We start from the raw sequence: 17,124 nt of genomic DNA on the forward strand, positions 1-17,124 counted from the left end.
AACAGGAATATAAAGTACTTGGGAATAAGTCTAATAAGAAATGTCAGGTAGAACACGAAGAAAGATACAAAATGTGAAAGAAGAACACAGAACTAAATTGAAAAACCAGTTTGGATGGGAAATTTTAATACTGTTGTTAAAAAAAAAAAGTCAGCTTTCTTAAAAATCGACCTAGTCAACGCAATTCCAATCAAAATCCCAACAGACTTTTTTTTTTTAACTTGAAAATTTGACCCTATAGTCTGCATATGGGAACAGAAAGTTTTAGAAAGAGTAGTTTAAGAAAAGCCTGTCCTATCAGATTCTAAAATTTCTGCAATTTGTTTCATCAGAGCAACATCTAAATACATTTTTAACTCCAGTACATGAATGACCCAGCTGCATCACTGATTGTGTTTACAGACAACACTGGACCCCAATGTCAGTTCAAAGGCCTCAGGGGCCCACTATTTGAATATCACTAGTCTAGACATTTCCTGCCACCAGTTCTATGCACCCCTACTTCCACTGCCTGCTCTCTACTAAACTAATTCAAGAAGCTCCCTGTATACATCTTCCCAAATAACCCTACAGTAACAAGGGAGAATCACCCCATTCCTTCCAATTCCACACCCCAGTGAGGTCACCGGTATCAATGATCTGGGACCTGCTACTTCAATATCTACTTAAAAAATACATTTGCCCTGATGGCCTCAGTGAAACCTCTGAGTAGACCAGTGGGGCAAATGACGGAAGCCACACTCCAGTTTGACTGAGAAAAAAAAGGGAGATGAAGAGGAAGGGCAGGGACTGGAGATCTGGAGGAGGAAGGGATAGGGTATTAGCTTAAAAGGGAGGCAAGGGAAGGAGAGATTTTGCAGGATGAAAGAAAACTTAAGCATGTTCTTAGGTGAGTGAAGAGAACCAAGGAAAGGGAGAGGGTGCTGACTGAAACACAGACAGTAACTGATGGATCTGATTAACAAGGTCCCTGCTCTCAAGAAGGGATGGGGATGGTAGGATATATTTATAACAGGAACAATATACCATAAAGGACCTGTGACTCAATCAATCTAACAAGCAATGTTAGAAGCGCCCACTGTGAAACAGAGCACGGCTAGAGTTAGCTCCAAGCCTCCTGGCTCCCACTTTAGTGCCCTCTGCATTGGAGAGACTTTCACTCAAGAACATAACCCAATAAGCACAGGAAAGGACGCTCAACTTCATTAGTCACTAGGGAAACGCAAAGCAAAACCACAATGAGATACTACAACAACAGAAAATAAGCATTGGTAAGAATGTGGAGAAACTAGAACCCTCACACGCTGCTGGTGGGATTGTAAAATGATGCAACAGCTTTGTAAACCCGCCTGACAGTTCCTAGAGAAGTAAAACAGAGCATTACCATATGACCTAGCAATTCTACCCAAGATAACTGAAAACTTACATCCACACAAAAGTCTGTACATGAATGTTTACAGTAGTATTCATAGTAGGCAAAGAGTAGAAACAACCCAAGTGTCCATCATCTGAGGAATGGGTAAATAAAATGTGTTGTACCCACACAATGGAATACTACTGAGCCATAAAAAGGCATGAAGTACTGACACGTGCTACAATATGGATGAACCTTGTCAACATTATGCTGATTGAAAGAAACCAGATACAAAAGGCTACACATTGCATGATTCCACTCCTATGAAGTCTCTAAAATAGGCAAATACACAGAAACAAAGCAGACTAGTGGCTGCCAGGGAGGAAGGGGGGTGGATTGGGAGAGGGGCTGCTGAAGGGCATGGGGCTTCTTTTTGGGGTGACAGAAATGCTCCAGAATGCAATGTGATGGTTGCCCCACTCTGAATATACTAAAACCCACCGAATTTTACACTTTCAGTCGGTGAATTGTACGGTATGTGAAAATAGAACTATTTCAACTTGTGGGAGGAGAAGGGAAGTCAACCTGCTACACAAAGGCTTCTGCACTTCAGAGGCAGTGGTTATAAAGGTTACCATCTGTGACCATGGGCAAGTACCTTTACGACATTTTGCCTGTTTCCTCCTCTCTAGGGAAGATCAGGCCCTCCAAGAAACCCACCCTCACCCTCAGTCAGCCCTCCCTCCTCTTGTGAGGCTGCAGCTACCTAGCTGCTGCCCCTATCCTTAAGGCCATCCTCTCCTGACTTCCAGCATATTCCCTCTGAGTCATGCAGCGAGTGGAGCCGCCCGGCAGTGGCTGGGTTCTCTCTCTAGCCCAAGTCAACCTAGTATGCTAACTGCGGCCTGGGTATCCTCCAGATCCTGCCCTCGGCCCCTTCACCACCTTCCGCATCTCCAAAACCCTTCACCCACCTCACTCTGCTAAAGGCAACTGCATCCCCACTCTGCACAAGAAACTGCACTACCTTGGAAATCCCACTCTCTGGTCTTGGCCCCATCTTCCCACTCCTGGCCGAACCTCCTGCCCCAGCTGACCTGCAGAGCCTGCCAGGCAGCCCTTTGGCGGCCCCTCCTGCTCTTCTTGGGGTACAGCCCCAGCGTGGTCATGGCAGAGACCCGAGTGAGCATCAGCAATCCATGTCACAACGTTCTGCTCTCACCCTACTAATCCCCAACCTCGAGAGGAGAACCCACTCTCTAGCCCCACTACGCTGGGACCTTCTGGAAGCAAGGCCAGTGCCCGAGTCACCTCCGTTGGCCCAGCACCGAGCAGGGTGCCTGGAGGCACTTAATTAACACCTCCTGGAAGGGACCGACCATATGCCCAGCAACCACCAGCCTGGCCACGCCGTGGGGCGGTGCCTCCCCGCAGTAGCAGGTCTCACACCCCTGTGCTGACTGGCATTGGCACAGCTGCCAGTTCAGGGTTTGTGACTCGAGCCAGGCCCTCAGGGTACCTTGGCAATCCACGTTCCTTAATCGGCTCCCTTTGTCACCTGACATTACTCCTCTAACCCTTAAGTGTCTAGCTGGCTCCCCACACGCTCGGCACGAGACTGTCTCCTCGTCCGCAGGCCCCCTTGGCCACCTCACGTGTGTAGGTGATAAGAAAAGGAGCAACAGTTGACGTGAATGGAGCACTACGGTTCACACCCTCTCTCTCCGCCCTCTCCCAGCCACCCTGTCATTAGGTACCATTATCGTCAGCCAAGTATTATGTACAAACGTTTACTGAAATGTAATTTATAACAGCAAAGACCTGGAGTCCACCTTAATAGCCATCAGAAATCATGTATTGAAAACAATTTTAATTACACAAGAAAATGTAAGGTTACATAAACAGGATAAAGATATATCAATTTGTGTTTCTAGTAATGGCAGGATAGATTACTTGGAGCAACCTTCCAATTAAGAACAACTAAAATGGGTGATTTTAAAAAACATACCCTTAAAAACACTGAAGAACTGACAAAATGGTAAAAAACAACAACAAACATGGCAAAACCTAAGAGACAGCAGGAAATCCGGAGATGCGGGAACCCATGCACACCCAGCTGGACAAACTTTGCCTTTGATTTTGGCAACCTTCCAAGACAGGCAAAGGGGACTGTAGTTTGGGACCATGACCACCTAAATTGAGGAATCTAGTTAATAGAAAAATTCTTCCCACATTAAACTGGGACACCAGAGGACTATACCCTTGGGGTAAGGGTGACTCAGAAACAAACTTGCCCCTTCCCAATTCAACCTCCAGAGGACTGCAAGGAAGGCTGCCTTGGTGCTGTGGAAACAAAGGGAAAAAATTAGACACTTGTTTTAAGTAGTCCCAGGCTAATAATGTCCTAAGGGCACCTGACAAAGTCAAATACAAATCTTCTCTGGAAGAAGGTACATTTATCCTAGACTTCAAAGCATCCCCACATATATAGTTCAAGGGCAATGAGTAGTACACAGCCAAAAATAACCAAGCACATGAGGAAATAAAGCATCGTGTGTGAGAACCATAGGAAAAGAATAGATCAATGAGCCAAGACTTGACCAAGCAATTCATAAAGAAATCAAATTGGACAATAAACATATGGAAAGATGCCCAACTTCATTAGTAACCAGAGAGATGCAAACGAAACCATAAAAATATAAAATTACACACCCACTAGTAGCTAAAATTATACAGAAGTCTGACAGTGCCAAGTGTTGGCACAACCACTTTGGAAGACGGTGTGGCATCACCTGCTAAGACTGAAGTTACAAATACTACATAACCCAGAAACTCCACTCCTAGGTAGAATCCGAGGACAGCAATGTTCAAACTTTTTGGCCTTATACACTCAAAACTTGAGAATCTCAAAAAGCTTTTGTTTATGTGGGTTATATCCATTGACATTTATCATATTAGAAATTAAAACTGAGAAAAATGTAAAACACAGGAAGATGCAAGCCCACATTCCATTAGCCATCAGAGTAATGTTGTTACACATCACATCAACTCTGGAAACAAGATACACTCATGAGAAAATAATGCGAAATGCATTTAATATCTTAGTGTTATTATGAGAACAGCCTGACCTTGTGGACTCCTGAAAACACTTTGGGGGCCCTCCAAGGGTCCCCAGACCACAGTTTAAGAACCAGCACCCTAGATATATATATACAATGGAACTCTACTCAGCCATAAAAAAGAATGAAATGCCACTTGCAGCAACATGGATGAACTTAGAGATTATCATAAGTGAAGTAAGTCACAGAAAGACAAATATCACATCACTTATATGTGGAATTTAAAATGTGACACAAATAAACTTACCTACAAAACAGAAACAGACTCACAGACATAGAGAACAGACGTGTGATTGCCAAGGGGGTGGGGGGTGGGGGAGGGCTGGATTGGGAGTTTGGGATTAACAGTTGCAAACTGTTATATATAGAATGGACAAACAACAAGGTCCTACTGTAGAGCACAGGGAACTCTATTCAGTATCCTGTGATAAACCATAATGGAAAAGAATATGAAAAAGAATGTATATATAATTGAATTACTTTGCTGTACAGCAGAAATTAACAACATTCTAAACCAAGTATACTTCAATAAGTTAAAAACAAAAAAAGAACCAGTACCCTAGAGAAACTTGTACATATCTACATAAGAATGGTTATGACAGAACTGCTTGAAACATTCAAAAACTGGAAACAACCCAAACATCCATCAGTAAGAGAACAAGGAACTTCCCTGGTGGCACAGTGGTTAATAATCCTCCTGCCAATGCAGGGGCCATGGGTTCAAACCCTGGTCTGGGAAGATCCCACATGACACGGGGCAACTAAGCCTGTGCGCCACAACTACTGAGCCTACGTGCCACAACTACTGAAGCCTGTGCACTACAGCCTGCTCTCCACAACAAGAGAAGACATGGCAATGAGAAGCCCGCGCACCGCAACGAAGAGTAGCCCCCACTCACCGCAACTAGAGAAAGCCCGTGCACAGCAACAAAGACCCAATGCAGCCAAAAATAAATAAATAAATAAATTTTAAAAAAATAAAGAAGAAATGAATTTTTAAAAAAACTTGTGGTATATTCAAACAGTGGAGTAATACATAGCAATGAAGATGAATAAGCCACAAATACACACAACAGATCATTAGCAATGGTGGGGGAAAGAGGCAAAACACAAAAGCCTACGTAGAGTGTAATTCCATTTCTACAAGGCTACAGGACAGGCCAAACTAAACTATTTAGGGCCACATGCATAGGTGTTAGAAGTATCAAGCAAAAAAAATGACTGCACAAAAGGCAGGCTAGTGTCACCTCTGGGGGGAGGGTGGGTCTGTGATCAGGAGGGGCACACAGAGGTCCACCTGGGTGCTGTCAACATTCTATTGCTTGGCCTGATTGGTGATGACACAGATCTTCACTTTATACTTATTTGTTAAAGGCCTTGCACACTTTTCTATATCTATGTCATATTTCACAATAAGGGAAAAAGCTATATACACAGGTCAATACTAATAATGTGAAATATATATTTCTACAGAGAAAAAAACTACTACTGAAATACGGTATTCCAGGGAATTCCCTGGTGGTCCAGTGGTTAGGACTCAGCGCTGTCACTGCCAGGACGCGGGTTCAATCCCTGGTAGGGGAACTAAGATCCTGCAAGCCATGCAGTGCGGCAAAAAAAAAAAAAAAAAAGTATTGTATTCCAACGTGTTAACAGTGGTTAACCCTGGGTTATGGGGTTTGCATTTTCTCGACACCTTTCTACATTTTCAAAGTTTACTACAAAGAGCACATATTACTCATGTAACCATGTAAACACCTGGTATTGTCAGACTTCATTATAGTTTTCAGCTTACTGGAGGGTATGTAATTTTATCTTATTACAGGTTAATTTGCATCTCTCCAATTACTAATGAGGTTGAGCATCTTTTCATATGTTTGTTGTCCAATTTGATTTCTTCTTTTATGAATTGCCTGGTCAAGTCTTTGGCTCATCTTTCTGTTTATTCTTTTTCACCGGTTCTCAGAAAATGGTAAAACATATTTAAAAAGACAAGGTCGTCAGCTAAAACTGAAGCTAATAAGGATCAACACAAACTAGATGGGACAAGCCATCTGTGGGACTCTATGCAGAAAATAACTACCTAAGGAGATTGGTGATGCACCTGATCTAACTAGGATGAGCTCAAAGCTCACCAAGGAGCCTACGGTGTTTTCCTGGTTGGCTGTGATCGGATTTACTCTCACACGTGTATCCTGAGGCAATGTGACGGTGACAGAAAACTCCAGTGACTCATGAGGAACCGAAAATGGAGAGTGGAATCACAAAGAATACGTCTGTCTGTTCAGCAGCGGGTCTCAACCTGGGCGGTTCTGCTCCCAGGGGCCATTGGGCAATGTCTGCACTCATTTGGGGCTGGCTGACTTGGGAGGGGGTACTACTGGCACCTAGTGGGGAGAAGCCAAGAATGCTGCTAAGTATCTCATGATGCACAGGACAGCCCTCCCGCTGAATTCTCCCACCCCAAATGTCAACGGTGCCATTGTTGAGAATCCCTGCTCAATAGCCTCTACCTGGGGTAAAACTGCTCCACCTTTTGTGACCCTTCTCCAAGTAGAAACAGTCAAAGCCCCGAGCTGTCCCACCTTGATGGGGGTACTCCAAAGCCCTTGAGACCCACCATGCAACTACCTGGGGGAGGAACTTCTAGCCAGAGGAGAGGGCAAACAAGAAGATGCCAAGGTGATGGACTGGACTTAACATACTGGAGGAGCAGCAAGCCAGCCCCGGGCAGGGGTGGGAGCCAAGGTCAGAGCATGCGTAGGCCCCATTCTGCTGGAACTTGTAGGCCACAGAGGGGTTTAGGTTTTATTTTCATTACAACTGGAAGCCACTGGAGGGTTCTGGGCAGAGGGATGCAATGCGATTTAGGTCTCTAAAGATGGTCTGGCTGCAATGTAGAGATTGGACCGTAGGGGGCAGAAGTGAACTCTGAGACACCTGTTGGGAGGTCACTGCCAGGGCTCCAACGAGAGGGGACAGTGGCCCAGCCAAGGGAGGTAGCCAGAGAGGAGGTGAAACAGGTGGGAGTCTGGACGATTCTGAGGGTGGTCACAGGCGTGGTCCGCTGACAGATCAGACGGGGGCCATGAGGTTAGGAAGCCATGGAGGAGTGGCCAGAGCCCCTAGCAGCATGCGGCTGCCAGTTACTCAGGTGGGAGGGGCAGGCTGGTAGGCAGCCAGCAGCAGCTCAGGTTTGCACTGGGTCTTCTGTGACGCGTATGAGCAAGGGTAATAGTCAAAATAACTTAACATGGCTGCGCACGGCATGGACCCTTTGGTTGCTGGATTATGGGGAGGTCCAGGAATCCTGAGGGAAGGGTGAGGACTCAGTTGGTGGGAGGGGAGAACAGATGAATTGGAAGAATTTCAGTAACTTAACACCAGCAAGACATCAGAGGACCACGTGGGGATGCTGAATGCAGGAGCCTGGAGGTCAAGAGAGATCAGAGCTGGGGCTAGAAACTGAAGAGTCAAAAGTATGCAGATGGGATTTCATTTAAAGCCATGAGGCTGGTGAAAGCACCTGGGAAGCGAGTGCAAGTAAAGCAGGTGGGCTAGGCCCAAGGCATCCCCACAAGCCCTAAGGTCAGAGGTGAGGAAGAATGGCAAGGAACGACCAGTGCGGCTTCCCAGAAGCCAAGGGGAGAAAGTGTTTCCAGAGGAGGGTGTCAGATGACCCTTGGACCCAGCCACACTGAGGTCACCACTAACCTTGGCCAGGAGCAGCTGCGGGGGAGGGGTGGGAAGCCAAGTGTTGGGAGGAAATTAATGGGAGCCCCAAACTTCTACAAGTCCACATGGTATACTGTATTTTACGAATGAAAGATTAAAATATAGTTCTTGTTTGTTTCTTTTTAGGCACTACTTTGGATTTTTGCTTTTTTTTTTTTTAAGCTGAACGACAGAGCCAAATGAATGAATGGTGAGAAAGTAAAAGGGATTGCTCCCGAAAGATAGCCCAGAACTCTGCAGGAGGCCAACGGGATATGAAGAGCAACTAAATTAGAATTGCTCCCGGGACAGTTCTTCCTCTGAGCTCATTGGGACTCTGAGCCCAGCTCAGTAATTCGGTGGGCACTTTGGTTCTGGTCAATAAAGGCTTTTGTAAACGAAAGCCCCTGAATGCTCATTAGAAGCAATGCAAGCAAGCAAAGAAGGCAGCCCTTGGGCAGGTGGCCTCTTTCCCATTCTCCTCCCCTCTGGGGAGCCTAACTTGGCTAATAGCTGGACAACACAGCCTATTTGCATTAGCAGTTAATTGGCTACTCCAACAATTCTGTGAGGCCGACAAAGCAGAGGTCAGCAGCCTCTTGGTGCAGATAAGGCAACTGTGGCCAGCAAACGGTGGGGCCACGCTGGAATGCAGGCCCGTGTTAATTCCATCATCCCAGGCTAGCTGAAGCAGCAATAAAAATAAAAAGAAGGTCAAAATGAGCCCTGAGTGCCTTGGCACTATTTTGGGGGTCATGAATTCCACACTGCAACAATGTTTCTTGCTGAGGGTACCCCCTCTAAATTGGAAAACAGGCCCAAACAGAACCACCTTGCAATGACAGCCAGAGGCTGTCTGGCCGCTCCTTTAAACAGATGTTCACTGAGCTGTGGCACTCCTCGCTGTGGGATTCCACTACAGTTTTCAAAGTGTTTTTGTTTTAAAGTTGCAGAACCCTCTGACATCTGATGAGCAACCCCATGTAGAAAACAAACAAAAACAGAGCTCAAAACTACTTGAGGGCTTACTTGGTGACGCAGCGGTTAAGAATCCGCTTGCCAATGCAGGGAACACGGGTTCGAGCCCTGGTCCGGGAAGATCCCACGTGCCGCGGAGAAACAAAGCCCGTGCGCCACAACTACTGAGCCCGCGTGCCACAACTACTGAAGCCCACGCGCCTAGAGCCCGTGCTCCGCAACGAGAGAAGCCACCGCAATGAGAAGCCCGCGCACTGCAACGAAGAGTAGCCCCCGCTCACTGCAACTAGAGAAAACCCACACGCAGCAACGAAGACCCAACGCAGCCAAAAATAAATAAATTCATTAAAAAAAAACTAGTTGAAGGTGGAGTGGCGGTCCAGGCCCACCCATTTCTGCTCTGGTCCTTTCCCCCAACCCACCTGGGGACAAAGGTGAGCCGGCAGCCCACTCTTCCTCCTCAGCAAAGGGGCAGGCACAGCTCAGACAAAGAAGAAAGCCTGTCTGCTGTACCCAGACTGCACCTGCTTTAAATGCAGCCATCATGACTGGGGGGGGGGGCCGGGTGTAGGAAAGGCCTTTTGGGACACAGCCGGGGGCCCCCGATACAGGTGGCCCACTGCACAGGGCGCACTCTGCAGTCTCCTTCAGGAGTAGCTTAAGATCAAACCCAGGCAAAAGAAATCCAGCTGCCTTCCAGGGCCCTCAGAGGTGCTTCAAAGCATTCATTGCCGTACCAAGGCCACCACCACAATCCAATTTTCTGCACATTTATTTTAAAATCCTGAACTGAGAGCAGATTGGGGGTTGATTTAAAATGGCAAAATTGAAACAATGTAAAGAAACACCACAAGCTAGTTTTTTCAAAGAATGAAGCGGACGCTAATATCCACCCCTTAGCTTCTCCTAGCTTCCTCTTGCTGCTGTAATAAATGATGGCCAACGTAGTGCCCTGCAACGCACACTTTTATCTTACAGTTTGGGAGGTCAGAAGTCCAACGCGGTCTCACTGGGCTGAAATCAAGGTATTGCCAGGGCTGCATTACTTCTGGAAGCTCTAGGGCAGAGTCTGTGTATTCCTTGGCTCCCGGCCCCTTCCATCTTCGGAGCCAGCAAAGGCAGTGGACTCTTTCTCACGTGGCATCACTCTGACCCTCACTCCTCTACCTTCCTCTTCGATATTTAAAGGAACCTCATCCTTTAATTAGCCAGCATAACCCAGGAGAATCTTATTTTCAGGCCAGCTGATTGGCAACCTAATTCCACCTGCTACCTTAATTCCCCTCTACTGTTGAGGAAGGAGATAGATAGGCCCTGGGTTAACCTGCTGCAACTGGTTTCAACTGGTTTCATGCTGACCCTTTGAGATGAACTACAAGAATTAAGCACCGTGATTGGCTGAAAGACAAAGCAGCCCACCACAGCCTCCTCATTTTTGTGGTCAAGATTTCCCAGCCCGACACATGTGCAGAAGGGGTCCCAGGTCATCCTCTAGTAACCTTGGCCACACTGTAATATCATTAGCATTGCAGTTTTGACCCTTCCCCCTCTCCCCCTGGGTTTTGCTTAGGTGCTCACGAGAAAGATTCAAAATAGTGCTTGAGGGGCTTCCCTGGTGGCGCAGTGGTTGAGAATCCGCCTGCCAATGCAGGGGACACGGGTTCAAGCCCTGGTCCAGGAAGATCCCACGTGCTGCGGAGCAACTAAACCTGTGTGCCACGACTACTGAGCCTGCGCTCTAGACCCCACGAGCCACAACTCCTGAGCCCGCGAGCCACAACTACTGAAGCCCATGTGCCTAGAGCCCGTGCTCCGCAACAAGAGAAGCCACCGCAATGAGAAGCCCTCGCACCGCACCGAAGAGTAGCCCCCGCTCGCCGCAACCAGAGGAAGCCAGCACGCAGCAACGAACACCCAACGTACCAAAAATAAATAAATAAATACATAAATTTATTAAAGAAAAAAAAATAGTGCTTGGTGGAAGCCCAAATAAGGAATTGCAGATGACATGATCATAGGGGAGAAAAAAGGAGGGTCACCCTCATCTAAACCCCAGAAGACTAACCCCATATTAACTACCTAAGCTACCCCAGAGCGCAAGGCATTGCTACCCCTACTCCATGAGTTTGCCTGTGTGCTCTCCCACACGTACTGTGCTTCTAATAAAGTCTGTACCTGCTTTGCAGTCTTGGTCTCTTTGCTGAATTCTCTCTTCAAAGAAGACAAAGACTGAGGTCCTCTTGCCGGCCGAAATCACTATGTAACCTCCCATAGTCACAGGTTCCAGAGATTAGGGCATGGACATCTTTGGGGGCCATTTGGAACACTGACCTGCATGAAAGATTTCTCCCCTGTTTCTATTACGCGTTTAGGATGACTTTAGGCTTTTACATGCAAACCAAGATTGGCCAGTCAGTGGACCTGTGAGCCAGCCTCAGGGAGGGCCCAGCCTGGGCTGGGGAACAGGAACCTCCAGACAGAGCCGGGCCTCCCCCCACACGCCAAGAGCAGCAGAGGAATACATGCCAAGTGCAAAGGGGAGGAGTGGACACACAGCAGGGAAAGCACCACCACCAGGTGGGGGAAGAACCCAGAACGGGAGTCAGTGCGCCTGGAAAGGATCTTTCCTGAACTCACGAAAACCAAAATCAGCTGCTCCCCACACTCCCCTGCGAGCTGCCAACAGCCTCTTCACCCTCATCGCCGTCACCTCTGCTGGAGGCCCCTCCTCGGTGCCTGCTGGCACTGACTCTTGGGTGATTTCTGTGTGTGTGCGCCTGTTTAAGAAACACACACATTTTTGTTACCTGGTATCCAAAATGGTGGAGGGGATGGGATGTGACCTTTGACAGTGAGGAAGGGGCTGCAAACCAGTCAAAACAGGTGAGACTAAAAGGCAAACAGTCCCTAGACCCTGTCGGTCCACTGCAGTGACCGGGGTGCATAAGGGCAACCCTGAGCCACGCAGGACAGGGAAGGTCCCCCCTGCCCAGGGTGCACCTTTGCAGGGGCCACTGCTGCACTCAGGCGAGCCAATCCTGCAGGTGCCCCAGGGGTCTGTCTGGCTCAAACCCAATAGCCCAAGTCAGCCCACAGGGCTTCTGCCTGGATCCCAGCGCCACCAGCACTCAGGGCCCCCCCTGCTCTCACTCTCCCTGGCCCGACCAAACTCGGGGGCCCTGAAGACCAACCCCAACCCAGGGGTCACATGCTGCCACCTCCCTCATTTGTTCTGCTTGGACTGCAGTGAATGTTTTAAACAGAGATATAATCCACATACCATACAACTCACCCTTTCAAAGCATACAATTTAGTGGTTCTTGGTACATTCACGAGGTTGTACAACCACCACCTCTATCCAGTTCCAGAACATTTCCATCACCCTAAAAGGAAACCTGGTACCTATTAGGCAGTCACTCTTCATTCCCCTTAGACCCTGGCATCCACTAATCTACTTTTTGTCTCTATGGATTTGCCAACTCTGGACATTACATATAAACGGAATCATGCAATATGTGGGCTTTTGTGTCTGGCTTCCTTCACTTAGCATAATATTTTCAAGGTTTGCACTGTGTATTTTTTAAATGTGGCTTGGAATAATAGTTACTAGCACAGAGCTCACTCGGAGCCAGGTGTTGTGCTAAGTACTTTATCCATTTGCACTCATTTAATCCTAGTAACAGCCCCATGAGGCAGATGGTGGTATTATCCCCATTTTCCAGATGAGAAAACTGAGGCAACAAGCAGTTAAGTGACTTGCCCTGCACCGTGGTCGCGCTGGGCAGGCCTGCTTCGCAGCTGGCACTCTCCCTCTTTTGGCCAGTCTGCCTCTCTTTAAAGGAGCAGGAACTTGGAGATCTGCCAGCACGCTCATCACACATTCTTGGCCACGGCTCCCATTTCTGTCACCTGCCCCATCCCTGGATATATCTGCATTTATGACCCCTCCTTTGGTTACTCAGATAAACCTGAGTTCAAGTCCAAAACCTCACTGGACCACATTTTTCATCTGAGTTATGGGTTACCGCTCAGTTACTTTTCAAGGCTGTATGCAAACAGCCATTACGAACATCAGGAGACAAGATGGGTCACAGTGCCAAGCTTTCAGGGTAGTTAGGAGGTGTAAATGTGTGTGAGGCCCTGAGGGCCTGGCACGTGGAAGACACTGGGGAAGTGGAGCCCTCGTATGATCGTTACCCACCCGTACCACTGAGATTCTTCTCCCCGGAAGTCAAAAGCGCAGCTTCCATTTCTGTAGGTGCAGACAGGGGACATACCTGTCCTCAGACGATTTTTCAGAACTAGTAAAATACACAGTGAACTAAAAGCCCATCTGTAATTAGAACAGGAATGACTTGTTAACCACCTTTTAAACTCCTGGGAGCCTAAAATCTGTCTCAACTTGCCTGAGTCCGTGCGGATTTCACAATCGTGCTTCGAGGTTCTGAGCGTCTCCTGAGGCCTGCCAGGCTTTCTAGGTCACACCTCATTACTGAGGACCAGGACCAAGAAGAAAGTGGCTCTTGGGCAGACCCACCTGATCCACCACCTGGGGGCTCCCAGAGAGCCAGTGGGTACCTAACTGAGACCTGCTTTGTGTTTGTTCATTTTGACACAGTAGCTCTGAAACTAACTGCCCGGATCCCCAGAGGGGACCACCAATGCAAAACCCGTATTTGTCATGTTGTTCTGCACAAAAGATCCAGGAAACTGGGGCCCTACCTTGAAGCAAAAGCTTCTTCTGGTTCAGCGTTAATTAAAATTTAAAAAGATCACTGGCTAGCAATCTTAAATGGGTGGGATCCTGGCTCTATCCTTCCGAGTTATGTGACCAGGGACCCCTCATCTGGAAGGCGGGGATTATACCTAACAAGCCAAACTCCTGGGGCAATTAAAAAATATATATGTGAAGTGGTACACAGCAAGCTCTCAGGAGATGGTAGCTGGTGGCAGGGTTGCAAATCTGAGGGTGACACACGCCTGGTTCCCTCGAGATACCTTTATGAGTTGTTAGGCATTATACAGATGAGCAAACCGAACCAAGTTCAGAGCACTTTCCCAAGGCCACTTGGCCAGTAAGGCGTAGGAGGAGGGCAGCCTCCAGGTGTAAAGGCATTATGCCTAATACTTAAAAGCAAGGACAGTGGAATCAGACGAGCCTGGAATCAAATCTTAGCTTTGCCACCTGAGGCAAGTTACTTCACCTCTGTGCGCCTCCGTTTCCTCATCTGTAAAATGGCTGCACCCATTTGCAGTTTCCCCCACCACTTTGTAAATCACCTAGTGTAACCCGTAATGATGAAAACCTGACACCTCATCATTTAAATTCCTCACCTTCTCAATGTGCCTACCATGTTGAAGACCTGCAGAAGACAGCCTTGAAGGGAGCATTTTTCGAACTTTTTTGCACTTCCACTTTCAAATGTCCCATATCATTAGATGCAAGTTAATCAAGTGATCATACTTTTCCCCACAAATGCATCATAAACAAAATAAAAATCTTAACCCCGAAGGGAAAAATGAAACAAAATTCAACAACCCTGTAACTTGCTTTATTATTCTTCACTGCACTAATTGTATATAGATTGCGATGTTTGCACTTATTTTCTCCCGCATCAGGATGTCAGCTCCACGAGGACAGAGCCTGAATTTTGTTCACTGCTGCAGCATCAGTGTCTAGAACAGAGCCTGGCACCTTTGTAGAATGCTGAATGGCTCTTCTTGTACAGACTCCAGGAGGGCTGCCCGCATGAGAAACATTTCTACATCTTTTGCAAAACTGCTTTGGACTGTCTACTGTTTTCCAGTGTTCCTTATAAGTAACATAACCCTCACTAGAACGCACTTATAGGACACAGTTTTGTTTTTGCTGAGCTCATGTGTTTTTAACTAGCTGAATCTGCCTTTGTGTCAGGAAGCTCAGAGCACAATTCTGTGCTCACTGCACTGTTTTCCTCAACCTCTTTTTCTGATGTGGAGATGAGATAAGTAAGTGTAAGAAGATTCTGCTGGGACTCCTTGGCGACCCTATTTTTAACCACAGACTGCATTTATTCTAAGAAGATGCTTCTCAAACTTAAGTGTGCCTGCGAATTACCCGGGGATCTAGTTAATGCAGAATCTGACTCAGTAGGTCAGGGGCGGGGCCTGAGATGCTGCATTCCTAACAAGTCCCAAGAGATGTCGTTGCGGGCCTTGGACCACACTTTTGAGTAGCGAGGGTCTAAGAAACTTGCTTCCTTGATTTGGTAGAATTTCTCTCTCCTCCTCCTTGGCAAAATATCACCAATGGCTCGAAAACTGGGGCGGGTACCAGAAGCTCCTGGGGAGCTGGTTAGACTTACACACCGCCGTTCCCCGTCCACCCCCCGTCCACCCCCCCATCCCCGCCGAGATCCTGACAAAGTAGGAGTGAGCACAGGAAGCTCCCCAGGTGCTTCTGCTGCAGGTGGCCTGGAAACACATTTTGAGAAGCCCTGCTCAGGGAATGAGCGCTCTCTTCAAGGTTTTTCCAACGGCAATCTCCCGGGGACAGGTGTTGTCACCGGCGGAGACACCTTGTTCAGGATTTTAAGGGGGGAGTATCCCGCTGTTTCTAGCCCAGCACCAGGAGGGGTCCCGGTCCCTCCCCACCGGCCACATGGACTGCGGCACGGTCAGCCCCCGCGGGCTCGGGGCTAGCACCCCCGCCCCATCCTCCCGCACGGCCCCGCCTGCCCGCCGGCAGCCTCGGCAGCAGGCCCTCGGGCGGGGGCCGAGCCGCTCATGCGCACCACCGGGCCCACGGGGCGCAGGGCCCCCGCCCCACGGGCCCAGAGGGCGGGGTCCCCGCGTGCCCCCCGCCCGCCTTACCTCTCTGGACCACAGTGGCCAAGGAGAAAGCGAGGCAGATGAGGAACGCCGAGTGCCAGGCCACCATGGCTGGGAGCGGACGGACGGGGCCCAGAGGAGCACAGCGCGAGAGCGCCCGAGGGGGTGGTCGGGGAGGAGCCGGGAAGGAGGAGGAGGAGCAGAAGAGGGAGGAACCCTGCTGCTACTGCAGGGCCTCGCCCAGAACCGGCGCGCGCGCGGCGCGGCCCCGGGAGGGCGGGGGAGGGGCGCGCGCGAGCTCTGGCGGGGCGAGCCCGACGGAGACGAGGTGAGGTGGGGTGGGACTGCGACTGTGGTGCGAGGGGCGGGGCGAGCCTGCAGTCTCGGGGGCGGGGCCTATGCGCGAGGGGCGGGACGGCAGCCTGCGGGCGGGGCTGGAGCTTGAGGGGCGGAGCCCGCGGGCACCCAGCAGGTTAGGCTGTCTGGGTCCCGGCCAGCGCCGGCCCGCGCCTCGCGGGCCCCTTCACACCCCGCCCTCGAAAGGGAAGTCTCAGAGGTGGGCCCTGCGGGCCCGGAGCACTGAGTCAACAGTGGCTGGGGAGCCGGAGGCGCTGGCAGCAAGGGTATGCGGTGATTTCCACCCGGCGCGCCAGACTCCTCTAGGGCCTGGAGCAGGACCCAAGGCGGCGCACAAACCTGGTGCGTTCTGCCAGCCGGGTGACCTTGAACAGGGCTCTTCCCCTTCTGGCCTTGGTGTCCTCCCGGTAAAGGGCTGTTCCCTAGGGGTCCCTCCAGCTGCGGCTCCAGGACCCGGCACCCGCGCTCTTGCCCCCGTCGCCTTGGCGGAACTTGTTTGTCAGAACCGCCGGCTGCCCTCCCACTTAGCTGATCCTGCAGTGGAGCCCTGCCCAGAGATGAAAGAAAAGGGCCATTTTCGTGGCTGGCCGCGGTTGGCAAACAGCGGCACGTCTGGAGGAAACGAGCCTGAGGCCGGGGGCGCGGGGGGCAGGCGAGAGGGAAGTTGCGGGGTGACCTGGAGCCGAGCGCCGCGGGCCCGGGGGAGGAAGGAGGAGGGACAGGGTCAGCTCCCCCGAGGCTTTGATGAATGCGCTGAAAGCGCGAGTTCACATCTGCAGAGTCGATCTGTAA

At 49.5% G+C, this 17,124-nt stretch overlaps 1 protein-coding gene across 3 annotated transcripts in view; it reads right to left on the reverse strand.

Annotated features, from left to right (window-relative positions):
• The window catches only part of CD99L2 (CD99 molecule like 2), a 110,093-nt gene extending 93,798 nt beyond the window's left edge, over positions 1 to 16,295 (reverse strand). Inside the window, exons 1-2 of one of the 3 annotated variants that reach the window (XM_007178960.3) lie at positions 11,803 to 11,884; positions 11,341 to 11,496 (exon numbers count right to left, since the gene is read on the reverse strand). In XM_007178960.3, the coding sequence (XP_007179022.1) occupies positions 11,341 to 11,437 (97 nt within the window). In that variant the 5' untranslated portion in view covers positions 11,438 to 11,496; positions 11,803 to 11,884. Of the gene's footprint in view, positions 1 to 11,340; positions 11,497 to 11,802; positions 11,885 to 16,017 lie in introns of those variants that run through there. The other 2 variants (XM_007178959.3, XM_057539140.1) reach the window with 2 other exon arrangements.
• Between the last annotated feature and the right edge of the window lie 829 nt (positions 16,296 to 17,124).

Source organism: Balaenoptera acutorostrata, chromosome X (genome assembly GCF_949987535.1).
Source record: "Balaenoptera acutorostrata chromosome X, mBalAcu1.1, whole genome shotgun sequence".
Taxonomy (NCBI): domain Eukaryota; kingdom Metazoa; phylum Chordata; class Mammalia; order Artiodactyla; family Balaenopteridae; genus Balaenoptera; species Balaenoptera acutorostrata.